The 15,101-nt window shown below is 45.3% G+C and overlaps 1 protein-coding gene across 1 annotated transcript in view; it reads right to left on the reverse strand.

Moving 5' to 3' along the window:
- LOC144114669 (uncharacterized) overlaps positions 1 to 15,101 on the reverse strand; it is a 57,163-nt gene that overhangs the window by 22,486 nt on the left and 19,576 nt on the right. Inside the window, exons 6-7 of the mRNA XM_077648552.1 lie at positions 14,640 to 14,672; positions 13,023 to 13,143 (exon numbers count right to left, since the gene is read on the reverse strand). Coding sequence (XP_077504678.1) covers positions 13,023 to 13,143; positions 14,640 to 14,672 — 154 coding nt within the window. The remainder of the gene's footprint in view (positions 1 to 13,022; positions 13,144 to 14,639; positions 14,673 to 15,101) is intronic.

Raw genomic sequence — 15,101 nt, forward strand, 5'->3', positions numbered from 1 at the left:
GCCATTTCCTTCAAAATAATGATAGAGTTAATTCGGAGTTTACAGGACAAGATTGAATCGAATAGTGGAAAAACATTTAAATGCAATTTCCCGAGCAATAAACACGTTTTCTGCTGTTGGACGAGCATAAACACACCCAGAAAGAGATTCAAGCTTTACTGCGAACAAAAAAATATTTTCTGATGAACAGACTGTTCAGATGATTTTCTCGCACTAAGACTATAATTCAAATTATCAATTGTGGGGTTTCACATCCCAAAAAAACGTAGGTCATGAGGGATGCTGCAGTGCATTGCTCTGGATTAATTTAGACCACCTGGGGTTCCTCAACATGCACAGGCATCAAACAACACACAGGCGCCTTTGCGTTTCGCATCCACTGAAATGTTGCCGCCGTGGCCATGATTGAACCCGGGTACCCTGGCTCAGTAACCAAGTGCACTGACCACTGAGCCGCCGTGGCGGGTTTATAATTCACAAGCTTATATGGCAGAGGACATTTGGCAAGTACACAAGCTTGAGATCATAAGTGCACAGTGTGGTCACGGTATGCCAACCCCATCATTTTAAGTGCTTCAAAATGACTTCCTATTCATACGAACCGACTTTCTATTCCAAAAGTTTGAATTATGTGGCTCTAATATGCAAACAAACCAAAGTAATTATTCATTCGCATCCACCCAAGCACAGCCACACAGCTACAAAAGAAAGCCAAACAGATTTCACAGAAGCCTCGCAGTTGAAGAAAAATTCGTCCTGGTCCGGGGTTACAGCAAGCATGATTGAGGTGCGTGAAATAAAGGTATCAGCTGCAACATGTGCAAAACCTTAATCATGAGCAAACATGTACCCTACGGAACAGGAGATGGTACTACGCAAGAATTATATAAGGCTCTTCAAAAGTGACTCGTCGTGCTTGTTTAAGACAATGTTGGCAGTGTCGTCGAGGCAAATATGCAGAACACATGCACACCGTGTACTAACAGCAGGCAGTAAAGGGCTAACAAGTGAAATAAGGTGAATATGGACGCTGCAGTTCACCTTTCTCGTCATCCATTGAGACAAGAAACCAGACTCATGCCTGTGCATATTAAGCGGTTACCTGCGCCACCCAGGATTCAATGCAGTTCTTGATTACTGGAATGGCATTTTGGAGCAGCACTGCGGCAATTTCATCAAAAATCATCTATTTGTAGCAGCATGTAGCAGGTTTCAGAAAATGGCACAGGTTGGGGCAATTGGTGCAGCATTCCCAACACTGCCCAGTGTCACAAAAATATTTTACCGAATGTTTTTGCGCAGTTCAGATTTAGCGCAGACTACCACTCTGTTCGAGGCAGCATCCAAAGTATAATTATCTCGCCTTCATGGCCCCCATAATTTTTTCGCATTAGAACAAAGCACACTACAGAATCAAAGTACCTTGTATTACCACTTCTTTTATGCAAAAGACTTCAAGCTGCAGACACAGCCCTCCGATAGTCCCAAAATTTCTTGTAGGACAGAACACTGTACAGCAAGTAACTGAAAGCATTTTCCCCTCTTTATAAAGCTGTTCTTGATTAACTGTTTAAGCATGCCTAAAAGGCAATCGTCAATCATTTTGATAATTCAGAGCAAGTCCACAATCCCTTTGACCAATGGACCAGTCCTATGTATCATGACGAGTAGCACTAACTTAAAAAGTGCCAAATCAGACTCGTCATTTTGCTTCTCGCTAGTTCTACGGCACCAGATCCTGGCAGGTGCTCTATTCAATTGGCATTTTGGTTGTGATCTGATGGCCAGTGATAGCACCACTATAAAAATGGCCGGCCACGCACAACTGCAGCAATGCAGAGATGCGTAAAGAATCCAAAACCGACACTGTTCCACATGAAGACTTTCAGCAGCAACTCCACAGAGAGATGGGCATTTTTCGGGATAACATTGCGTTTTACCCCCAAGCCACACCACCCCAGTGACCACAACTTTCATTTTTCGAAACACCAGAAATAAGAAAAACGCCAGCTAATGTCTACAGTTCTGTGAAGCCATTCGAACTTTCAATCATGAAACCATTTATACAAATATCACCAACAAGTTGGCTCCCCTGGGAAAGCCGAACTTCCACCAAGTGTTATAAGAAAAGGAATTTGAGTGGTACTGGTATACCAGGAGTTTCAGGAAAGCCTGCCACTAAATTTTAGAAATAGGTTTTTAAAGTAAAGAGACACTTTATACAGCATAGTAATACAGTGGAGAAAACTTATAATGTAACCACACGTAGTGCGGGACTGGATATAATGCAGTTTTTGCCGGCCGCCGGTCTGCCTCCCATAGACCCCATGTAAACTCACACCACTTAATGTGCGGTCACGCGAAGCGAAATACCGGTTACAGTGCAGTTTTGAAATCACTATAACCAGTAACAGCAAGTGCACTCCCTTTTGCAGCAGCAGGGGATTCTGAAACACGCTGCCAATTACTGCGCGAAACAAACAAAAATTGTGCATGTACCTTTAGCCGAAAAAAAACAATGTTTTTGTTATAGTGTGGATTTACGCGGCCCCCGCGACATACGTTATAAGCTGCCTACCCTGTAACAGTGTTAGCAGACATCAGAAAACAGGCAATTCATGTTAAGTAGTGAAGTGTTCAACTGAAGTCTAATAGTTAACCTTTTACTATTACTGACAGCTGCTTGGTTACAATTAGAGATTTTCAGCTAGCCATTTCCCAGTGGGGGTCCAGTCAATTCCCGTTTTGGAACAGTTCTTGTAGCAGAAAAAGAACAATTTTGAAGCAGTTTTGTAACAGGAAAAGCCCCATTTCGAGCAACTTTGTATCAGAATAAAATTTTGGAGCAACCGAGGAGCAGTAAGAATGGAGCAATGAGGTCACTGAAAAAGGGTTTCTTACCAATGGCATCAAGTTTAGTCATGTGTAGCTATGAAAAAAAAAAAACCACACTAAAAGCTATTCAGAACAAACATTTAACAAATGTTTTATATGTTCGTACTATGCATGAAGTTGAGTTATTAAAGGAGCCGTGAACCACAATTTCAGTATTGTTTTGCCTGTTGGCCACAAAGAGCAAGTTATAGCGATGCTATTATCATCGGTCATACCGCGTATATTCCGGTTTTTAATATTTTAATTACCTAGCAAAAATAATTCATGGCACTGATGGTGTCACCACACAGTGGCAGTTTTTAGCAGTGGATATGACATCATTGGGTGGGAACTTGATGATTGGACAAACAGTGTTAATAAATGACTATACATTGTCACGTTTTTGCATTTTATATTACATCAACAAAACCAACACGTCTGCCTTATGTAAAAGCCCTGCAAAGAAAGTAAAACAAACAAAAAACGCCAAAGGCTCAGGCTATTGTTTTACACCGAAGGACCGCACCTCTCTGCACACTTCTATGACCTAGCCCACAGCACTTAAGGCTCTATGTATCTGAGAACGGCTTGGATCAAGCCATTGCATTCTACAAGCGTTCATTTCGGTCCCAAGGAAGGACGCAAAGAAAAAAGCCATTTGTTTCACGTTTAAGAGAGCACATTGTCAGCTTGTGGAGGATGACCAGGCGGTGGCACCAGATGGCGCCACGTTCCCGTCAACAGCACATGCGCCTTGCTCACCGTGACCAATCAGCGCATTCATTGTGGTGGGCCACGGTACGTGGTAGCAGTACGCGCTATGCTATAAGTATTTAATATCTCGCGCAGGTCACCACTTCATCGTAATATAACGCGCCTGAGTTCAGATAAGTCAGGGAACGTCATTAATAAATGTTCCCTTTGCACCGGCGACGTGACAATGAAGCATCGCTGGGCCAGCTGGGCGTCCACATGGTTATTGTAACTATGGAAACAACACTACGAGCCTTAGCAAGAACAACTTACAGCGAAAAGGCCACAGACGGCATTTCAATAAACCGCCCAAAGTTGTTCAACACATTGACACAGCATGCAACCATGGTGTGCAAACTTCCGCGACGTGCTCAGGTAGGCTGTTTTGATTAGTCCCACCCAGTGGCGTCCCTGGGAAAGTGGAATGGAAATGAGAAGCACCGCGAAAATAGAGTTGAGGGCAGCATTTTGTTTGCTTCTAATTTGAAATTTGTTCATTGAATAAGTCCCGTTCCTACGCACCGATTACTGCAATTCTTTTTGAGTCACCATCTCTGACAAAGAATTCACCTGAAGTATAGCCGGCATCCCTTCAAGCAGTGTTTCACAGCCCCTTTAAAGGGGTTGGGACATCAAACTTTGAGGCTATAGTAAGCTTGGTATGGGCTTCCTCTGTATGTAAGGTCACCCACAGCGAAGTATTGGACGCAACAAGCGCTTAAAGTATATTTTAATTGAGCTCCAAAGAGTCCCTAAGTGCCCTTTCTCATGATGGAGGCCCATCGCTAGCGCTATACGGGGTGACGTAGAGCCCTGGGAACGATATCAGCGAATAGCAGTGACATCACAACACAGTAACAAGACGTACTATGAACGGCGACGCGCGACATCAGCGAGGTGCTGCTTCGGCGACTCAGCAGTCGGTGTGCTGATCGGCATACATGCCGTCGCTGACGCACCAGCCAGCACCTCAATCGGCGGCCGAGCGAAACTTCCACGTCGATGAGATGATGACTCTCTTGTTTGCACCTTCTCCGAAATACGAATAAGCGAAACGAGCGACTACATTTCATATGTTCACCCTTCGGCTCACCTGCAATATGAATAGGCCTAGCGAGTCTGCTGGGTTCGTATGTGTAATGTCGGCGATTGTGGAGAGAGAGTTTACAAGTTTTAGCAGATACATATGGTCATCGAGCGTAGTTTTGACAACAGTGACCTTAAACCAAGGATTGTTTACATCTTAGGACGCAAATACATCAAGTGGGAAGCGCCGCTGCTAGGCGGTGTGACCCAGCCTGTTGGTCTATGCTGCAGGCGCCTGTGGCGGCAGCTGCAGTCGTCGGCGTCGCTTCAGGGCAACAAATTAAACCATTTTGTTTATCTCAAATGGGTGCCAAACATACCTCTAGATCAACCAATTTAAATTCAAGTATTGGACACATCGGAAAAATCAAAAAAGCAGTTACAACTAGTCAGAAACGCCGGTCCTATGCGTTGTCAACAACCTGGCTATGAAGCATTCCCCAGGCTGGCGCTCGCATTCTTCGGCGATTCTTGCAAAGTTATCGCACTGCACAAACAAGTAATTGCGCAACCGGCGCAAAAGAGATGAGCTTGCTTAACCTAAGTGGAACGCAGCTAGCAATTCCTGCCGAACTAACGCACAATTGCTGCCTGTATACAGATGCAGATATGTAAACAAAAGTAGCGCCGAGATGCAGTCGTCGTCATGGGCGCATTCCTGGAGGAGTTACGTACACGTGCGGTTAATTCTGAACCCTGTACAATGGTCTGGAAGCATTCATTTAGCGTATACATGGACTGTCTGCTAAACAAGCAGCATATATCGTGATCAGCAGCCACGGGACCCTGAGCAGTCTCACAGCGCGGCTGCGCGAAGTGAAGACAGACGGGTATTGGTCGGTAGGAAAAGTGAGGCATCGTGTCGCTGTAATGTGACCAGGGTCAGCTACGGGCCACCGACACAGACGTCCGCCGAGCATCGGTATCGGCTTGGCAAAGCGAAAGAGAATGCTGAAACCGCGTTGGCATCCGCGGTTTGCTGCTCTTCCTTGATCATGATGTTGCAGCACACCCCGGCGCTCAGAAACCGAAACCGAAATCGCTCAGTGTAAATAATGCAATAAAAAATTATTTACCACACTTACATAAATTGCACAGCATGTGTCACGCGTCCTGGGGCAATATGCAACGTATGAAACAAAGAACGCGCCAACCAAACATTTGGTGTCTCCACCCCTTTAAACCCTGCAGAAAAAACATATTCATCAGAACCATTTTTTTATGCTTTTTGTCAGTTTTTCAAGTTTATCAAGCTTGGAAAGGGCATGGGCAAGGTTCAAATTCCCATTTTCCAACAGAGTTTGCCCCATCGTTCGTGCTCTGCTTTTTGGCCCTCTCAGCCAGTGACCAAAGGCATGCTTTGGACACTGTTTTACAGTGAAGTCACTTGGTCGCGAAACCGTATTCACAATGTTTTCATATGGCAGTACGCAAAGACTGATGATGCTTACAAACATTTAGTGCCAAAAGTGTAATACGTAAGCGCATTGCACTTTGAGTCGATCTCTAGAAGTGAAAATTCTACACACTAAAAAAGAATGTGTTCCCTTCACAGGAGACTAAATTAAAACTCCATTTCCGCATTTACTTCCGTACAGTTTAACAGTGCAATGACCAGTATAAGCCTGATTAACATTAGTGGTGCATATATATATGCACAAAACTTCTTGAAGCCACAAACTGTCATCTACAGCTCGTAAATGTGATTAGGCACCAACTAAAGTCTGGACTTTAACTACGAGTTACATTAATAGTAGAGTAAAATTTTTTCAAATCAGAAATCAGGATAACTTCGAATGCCAGCATGGCCCCAGCCAATCTAAGACTAGTGTCAGATGCCCATTAATTCGGACGCAGCTGGGTTCGCATAGATTAATTTGGATGGGCTCCCGACGAGAGCTCGTTAGGCTTTGACCTGCAAAGGATGAGTTTAGTTTAGCTTATGGGGATTTTACGTACCAAAGCAGCCTAGGCCATGAGGAACACTGCAGTGAAGGGCTCCGGAAATTTCGACCACCTGGGGTCCTTGAACATGCTCCAACATCGCACAATACATGAGCCTCTAGATTTCGCCTCCATAGAAATTCGACCTTCATGGCCGGGATCGAACCTGTCTTTCAGGTCAGCAGGCGAGTGCCATAACCACTGAGCCACCGTGGCGGCAAAGGATGAGATCGTCATAATACCCCTGCTCCAGCCTGAGTAGCATGGTAGAATGTTTCGCACGCCTGTCATAATAACCCTCAAGCCTGACTAGCACGGTACAATATTGCCTACGCACCTTAGACTCGTGCGTAATGGGAGCCTGGCTGCGTAGTTTCCGTTTCACTTTTCTGACCTTCACACCAGCACGCTGCGACGGCCGCTATCCATCACATATCGGCATGCTGGACAGCCAAAAACACAGCTATCCACACAGCTGCCCGCCGTTTCAGATAGTGATTGCCATGCTGCTTGTCTCTGAAGGCATCTTGCCAATCCAGCAACGTTTCCCTACCTATCACCCACATGGTTCTTCCATTCTACCTGTGCACAGAACATGCACTGTTAGCAGTTAGTGTAGTGGAGCCTTGCGTGCAACGACGAACTTGTGGGAGACTCCATTATTACATCGCACCGTTGGGAGGCTGCAAAGGCTTTTGCAATTTTGAAGTAGTTTTGTTTAGACACTCTCGGCAAAGAGCATGCAGCGAATCATCAACAGAACTACGAAAAATTGTAGCCAGGCAGTTTTCATCTCGGAAACAGGTGACCATGGCCCACATTTTCACAAAATAAGTTTTCTACAATGCTAACAGTTTTTGGGAAACATTCATTAATTCCGTCTTTCAGATTATGCAGACGTTTTTCCATTTCCCCTTAAAGGGACCCTGAAATGATTTCGGTGTTCATATTCCAATGCAACAAGCCTGCAGAGATAGTCTTTGCAAGCATTCCAAATAAACTGCATGGAACCTACAATTTACAACTAATTTTTAAACATTACTACTCAGAACAGATTAGGGCAACACCTCACCATCGGCGTTCTCAGCTGCACCTATCACGATGGTGTACAGTAAGCAATCTGGGCGCACCCAAGCGACATGGACAGGATTGCGTAGGCATGTACGAGTTCCACAAGGGGGGGGGGGGTGAAGAGTACCATTTTTAATCGCCTATATCTTTGGTATACTGAAGTTAGCTTAAAGGGACACTGAGGAGAAATTGAAGTAGGCTTGTATCGACAGAATACCAGCTCCTGATCACAAATACACCGCTCTTACTGAGAACAAAGCTCTTGTAAGGTAGAAAATAGCAAGAACCAAAATACAGGTATCGCCGCCACAGGCCAATCTCGCAAGTGCAAGCGAATCTCCGAGGCTGACAAAGGAAGGTTGCATGGTTCAATATTGAAGTTTTGTTTTAAAACCGATAGTGCACTTTTATCACACAAGGAAGGCAGACAAAAGACAACCTGAATGTTGGAAGCAAAGAAAACAGATTCTTGGCGGTGCCACAGGCGGCCAGGAGAGTTTCGATTTGTTATGGCGCATCGCGTCTATGAGCTTTGCGTGCCCCGTGGTTGTTTTTGACGCGCCTCAATATACAACCGCCGAACAGCAGACGAACTCCAAGTGCTGCTTCAAGTGCTAGTTAACCTTTGAAGGAGCCTGTTAAGGCTGGTCAGATGATCGACACGGTCGATGAAAAACTACAATGGCACGATGGTTGGTGATCGTACAAGGAAGTTCGCAGTGTAAAGAGCACTTGTGTCTTCGTACGCTCGCCCGACAAAACATTGCCGGCTGTGCCAGTCAACTTCAAACTACTTAACAGAAATCGTTTATTAGGGACGGGAGACAAGGTACAAGGCAGTTAAAAAAAATTGCTAACAGCCTAGCTCTGTTAGGCCAGAATATACGTAGCGAAAGTGCGAAGATTTCTGCGTTGGAAGAGTGCATTCACTAGATGCGCCTTTATTGATCGTTGTACCATGAGCCGTCGTGGCGGAGTGGTAGCGTCTCCGCCTCAAACGCCAAAAGCCCTGGTTCGATTCCAGAGTCTTGGCACAAGATTTTTCTTTTTTTATTCAGTGAGTGGGCAGGGGGTTTCAGTGGCTCCCATAGATGCCGCCACCGAATACGTTGGTTCGCGGTTAAGCGCAGGCTCTGTTAAGGAGAGTTTATGCTCCAGCGTAACGGCGGCCAAAGTGAGACCCTCTATACTACAACTGCGCTTGACCGCCAACGCGTTCGGCGGCTTCAGCGCACTCTGACCGCACTGGCAGAGACTTGGAGCATGTCTCTATTTCGCGCCGAGTGTGCCAGCCGCCACCGGCCCAGCCAGACCGATTCGGCTCTGCGGCGAGGTGCGCGTTGTGACGTAATTCAATAGCTTCAGCAGTTGGGCGGAGCTGTTCTTTTCGAGCTCTCGGCCAATTTAATCCATTCACAGCATACATCTGAAGGTACATGCAAGTGGGCGAAAGCGCCTGATCCAGTAGACCTGTTGGATCTAGCGGAAGCCATTGAAGCGTCGTGCGTCGGATTTAGTTTTAAGCCGCCAACTTTAAATGCGACCGCCCTTGAGCACCCACCGTGCAACCGCGCCGTTCAAGGAATCAATCCGTTGGCCCCAAAGCCCCGGCCAGCCTCCGATGGGCGCAACGCGCCGACCTTGCCCTGGCACCTCGCGACTTCCTGCACTGGGGTTATGATATTTAGTTTGCAACGGCTGCTCACGGCGGAAGGGGAAAACGACCCGCCGGCGCCTAACCTAACCGAGCTCCCTCAAAAGGATCGCACGCTCTGTGGTGCTGAGGTCGCTGAAATGCAGGCCGGAGTTTATGCGAGAACTACGTCGTCGGGTTCGGGAACGGTATCCATCGTAACGCAGGCAAGACGACGGTGCAAACGTAAACGAAGCGACAGTAGCGACCCCCGACAGATGCCTTCAACATGCGGCAGCGGTAGCCTTCATTTCGGCAGCTGCTAGACCGCACCAGTAGCCACCAGAAATCACGGAGTCTGCGTTTACGTCACGTTTCACATCACTCCGTCCTATGGCATCACAGGAGTTCTCCGTGACGTCATAACAGTTCTTGAGTTTGAATCGGAGCGGCAGGAAAAGCTTTTTTCAACTTCGAATCCAAATTTCTTTGAAATAAATTTATCCTTCGCTCCCGGACAAGCGGCAACAAAGGCATGAAATGCCGAACTATTAGATTTTGCTAACAAAAAAAAATTTTCTCCGCACTGTCCCTTTAAAAATTTTGGCAGCATGATGACAAGTGAAGAAATCCCAATCACTTGTGCACTTTTCCCAGCCTCAATAAATACCATTTCATTGTCCCTTTAAGCCCGAATGAACAAGGTTTTGAAGTACTAATTGCACCTCATGCAAGGTAAACTGGGCCAAGCAAAGCAAGAGAGTACTGCTTTTCAGTAAAAGCACGCCAATAAGACCCCAAACCAAGAACGCTAATGAATCAGGAATTGCACATGCGCAGTCATGACAGTCTAGAGCATTGAAAAGCTATTTCTACTCACAAGCACTGGAAGCAAATTACTAACATGTGTCCATGGTGAGTGCTTCTACAAAGAGCTCAGCTAAGAACTTTTGTGCACACGCAGCCACAGTCACTGTGGCATCAAGCTTCATTGGTTGTGCGCATGTGGCAAGCTTTACTGACAGCTACATTTTGCCGCTGGCCCCACACTCGGGGCTGTCAGCCACAACAATGTAATGGTAGATTACCAGCCAAAAATGCGCGCTGCTCCACAAGTTTTTTTTTTTTTTTTCACTAGTATCTGCTTCCTTTGGAGCAGTTCACACGCATTTTGGACCGCAATAAACAGAGTTGAGCTGTAACAATATTGAAGTGCCATGAAAATACCATTGTTATAACTGATAATTGTTATAACAGTGTCGCACCACTAAAAGAAAACATGGCAAACTTTGGAGCATTAATGAGGAAAGGCCTGCAGAGGCTTGATTGTTATAATGCCTGTAAAAGCTCATTAATTTGAACTTCAGGGATAACAGGAACCACTTGCATCACGGTATGTTTACCTGGTGATAGAGTGGGCAATGGCTGCTTCCTTTGAGATGAGAATGGCGGGGCGGCGACGATTATTTTTCACATTTTCATAATTGCAGAAATGCATGCACACTGTCGGGATCGTCAAAGCAGAGCTGCTAAAAAGGTGGTAAGGGCCTCCATGGCAACCTTTACGATGCATTGCAGTACCGCTGGAACTTCACCGCCACTACATCACACTCCTCACAAGCCGCAGCGTCGCAAGTGAGGAGGCTCTACTGCACAAACAGCGAACGGCAGGTGATGAGCATGCAGTTTCGATGCACTGGAACAAACGAAGAGAAAGAACCACACGGACGAAAGCGCTCATGGCAATCAGTGCCAGAAACGGTGCGCAGCTGGGCTCTGCTAGCTCACTGAAACGGGCTTGCGCGAAGCTCAGAAAAGCGAAATCGGAACTATGTGGTCTGACTAACTTGAGATGTGGCCGTACGTTCGTCGTCCTGCCTACCGTTGCACGCACGTCTGAGGTACTTGGATAACTCTGCAGCACAGAATTCCGGTTTGCGCCAGGCTATTAGGACGGTCACTTGCCACACCAGCCATATGACTGCATTGACAGTGTGAATGAATTCTTTGACTCGACACTCCACGATCAGCGTTCACTGCTGACCAAAGCACCGTCATCGCTGCACTGGCAGAAGCTTCGCAAGCCTCCGTGTCACTGGTATTAAGCCCGCATTACGGAAACAATTCATGACAGGGAATCCAAGGCGCTTGCAAAATCGAGGGAATGGTGACCGCTGACACAGCTGACAAGCAAACAACCACACTGGCCCACGAGCGTGCACCGCACCGTCTGCAATACGCATGACGTGCGTGGCCAGTGCAGCAATCGAGCAGCTCACCTGCCTTCGGGACGAGTGCAATCCGGGAAGTTACTGAAGAACAGGGGAAGATGAACAAACCACGCGCTCTCGCCTCTCTCGCTGCCAGCCCTCATGCACAATGCAAAAATAAAAAAATGTACCGGAGCGGAGAAACATTATTCATGGACTGCTCCACTATGGCTCCCTACTTTCTTCTTTCCCTGAGCCTTTAGCAAGGGGGAACACATCCATCGTTTTTTCTCCTTGCACCGCAGTGATATGCGAGGATCCTCGGTGCGCCCGACGTCGTCAAGTGAGCGTCATGGATTCTTTTGCTGTCGCAGCGTCGCTACGTTGGCTCGGTATGTCAGTCGGCTCCACACGCGCGCACATTTGTGCTGTAAAAGCGTGGTTTGGCTGGTGCTGTTATAGCATCTCCATGTTTTTGTTTCTTTCAAGGTTGACTCTCACTGACCAGGTTGTTATAACTGATATTGCGCTATGACAGCACTGCTATAACCGGTTTATTTTACCATACAACATAAGGCAAAGCTGACGGTGCCACACCTGATCATTGTTATATCCAACATATTGTAATAACTAGTAATGTTATAAGTGGGTTTCGCTGTAGCTGGTGCAACATATAATTTGCCACTTTTGGGGCAGAAAGAAGCAGGGAAACGCAAATTTATCAGAATGGTCCGACTGGATTAACCAGATCACCACAGCATTTCAGTTCGAATTTCTAAAACACAATTAGTCTCGCTGCTGTCGCTTAACGAATTTTAGCCATTCCTTGCACAATTTGAAATTGGTGAGCACAGAGCGATGTTCCCGAATCAAACTGCATCTACCCGTAGCGCAGCTGCCATGTGACAGTCTCTGTCCGGACCACCCGCACTGCAATGCTCACCGCTCCTTGTTGCTCCAGCCAAGGCGAGGGTCGGAGAAGGCAACGTGGCACGTGCGCCACAGAGTGACGCGTTTGATGGACGTCACTGTGAGCACACCCTAGGCATGCAGTTTTCGAAACAAGAGAAATGGCCACAATCTTGGGCAACAGCGGTGAGGCTAATCACATTACCAAAATTATAAAAACATGCTTTTATTGCTAATGACCAGCCAAGATCTCCTTTTAAAATTTAGTGGCAGACATCCCGGAAACACCTGGTATATTTGGCCCTTTCTTCTAGCAGGGGTTGAGTTAAGGACGTTTAAAACCATTCCTCATGCAATGCTCTCCTGCTAAAGTTTGTTTGCTTCCTGCAAAGTACATAGATCAACTGCCTGCTCAACATTTATGAGAAAGAGAGTAACATGCCTCCACTTTCCACCTTGTTTGCACAAGCCAGTGACAAAAACCAGGAACGAGACAAATGTGATGACAAAATGAAAAAAAAAAAGTTATCCAAAGTGCTTACAATTTTTCGCGTTTGACATTCGTCCGCACACCGATTATGTCGGGGGACAGGGCTTTCACTTCCTCAACTGTGCAGCCCTCTGGGAGATTGCCCACATACAGGAACAACTTGTCGTATTCATCTGCAAACAAGATGGAAAGTGGCCACCTTACAGACCCGCCGCTGCAAGAGCGCCTGACTATTTATTATTTACTATATACTGCAGGCCATTTTCTGACCCTAGCAGGAGGGACAATAAAAGAATGACTTCAACATCACGACAAAAATAGTGTTACGGAAACAAAAAAACTACCAACACAGTAAATTACAAAAAGCATTGTAAAACAGCATCAAATTCTAACCAACCAAGAAAAGAAGCTCTACCTTAGACGCAAAATTTGTTGACTCGAAAACACTAGTCCGTAGTGAAAATTAGTGTTGGGACTATTTATGGCTGTGTCTTGTAGTCCTGGAACTGAGGGGCTTCACTTGCTTACGGAGAACAACTTTCAATATACCTGTCAAAGAGTCACGCAAGAATGAAAGTCTGCTAATCTTTCTGTGTGTCTAGTGTGGGAATATTGTTAAGTTTTATCAGTGCAGTTGGAGAATCTTCTACATTTTGAAAAAATAAATCTGACAGCTTTCCTGTGAATATTTTTTAACTGCTAAACATTTTTCTTTAGGTGAGGATCCCACACAGTAGTTATTGGCAAATTTTTATTTTTCTCTTCAGAAACCAGACCTTACGTAGCACAGATTTTGAAATATCTGTGATCAGACCAAGTTAGCCCATTCGTAAACGTGACACCTAAATATTTGTGTTCGGCTATTTCAGAAACAGGTATGTCATGGAGAAAATATCTAAAAGTACAAGGACACTTCTTCCTACTTACTCGTAGAAGCTGTCCTTTGTCAGCAATTAGGACCATGCCCCAACACGCGCTCCACTGACTGATACTGATAAGTGTTCTTTGCAAATCAATACGACTATCATCGGACAATATTTCTTTGAAAACAACACAATGAAGTGCAAATAACCTAATAGAGACATCTTTGCACACAGCATAAACTAAATCATTTACATATATCAGAAAAGTGGCCTCAGCACACTGCCCTGGGGAGCTCCAGAAGTGACTGGAAGCATACTTGATGCGAATTTTTTTTATTCCAACGAACTGTTCCGTTTTTCAGACACAATCTGATCCATCGGACAATGAATGAGGGCAGGGCAATTCTAGCCTATGAATCAGTTTTTGTGAGGCCCCTTAACGAAGGCCTTACTGAAATTAATAACATTTGACCAGACATATCAAGCACGTGGGCAACCTCATATACTCTCAGAAAAAGCTGTGTGGTCGTAGACATGCCTTTTTGAAAACCATGTTGACTTCAAAAGTTCTGCCATATATAAGTTTACAACATGTACTAGTAATTGACACTGGTCGATAGTTGGCATAATCTAGTCAGTCTCTCTTTTTATATACCAGTACTAAATGGGTTATCCTCCAGACCTCCGGTATTAGGTCAGATTTGAGCAATACCTTCAACAACTTAGTTAAAAAGGGTGCAACCTGTTTGGCATCTGTTAATTCAGCCTTTTGTTACATGTAATAATTTGTAACTGAATTTTCTCACCTATATCCATGAAGACTGACTGTGGGATGCCATCTAGATAAAGCAAAATAGAAGGTTTACATCAAGAAATTCCAAAGTGATGCACAGAAATGCATTGCATGGCTTTGATCTAGACCCAAATGTGCAAAGTAAGATTTATACTACAAAACTAGACACTCTGCTTGCCCCATTTTCAAATTTATTCCTTTTAACAGCAATTTTCTTCAGTCACAGTCCTACACGCTTCTTTTGTTCTTTCATTGCAGTATTGAAATTGGACTGTCACCAGAATAACCCTGCTTAGGCATCTCACATTCAACTGCTACAGGCCCAAAACTTCCATTTCAAGTGATTAGTCACACAGGAGAACAAGGATTAACTCAAATGAGATTACTAAACAAAGTTTCTAGCCAACTGTTTGTCTTTAAGCCTGAAATGCACAGCTTCTAGAAATAAAAATATTCAGAGCCCTACACTACATTA

This window comes from Amblyomma americanum, chromosome 1 (genome assembly GCF_052857255.1).
Source record: "Amblyomma americanum isolate KBUSLIRL-KWMA chromosome 1, ASM5285725v1, whole genome shotgun sequence".
Classification (NCBI taxonomy): Eukaryota; Metazoa; Arthropoda; class Arachnida; order Ixodida; family Ixodidae; genus Amblyomma; species Amblyomma americanum.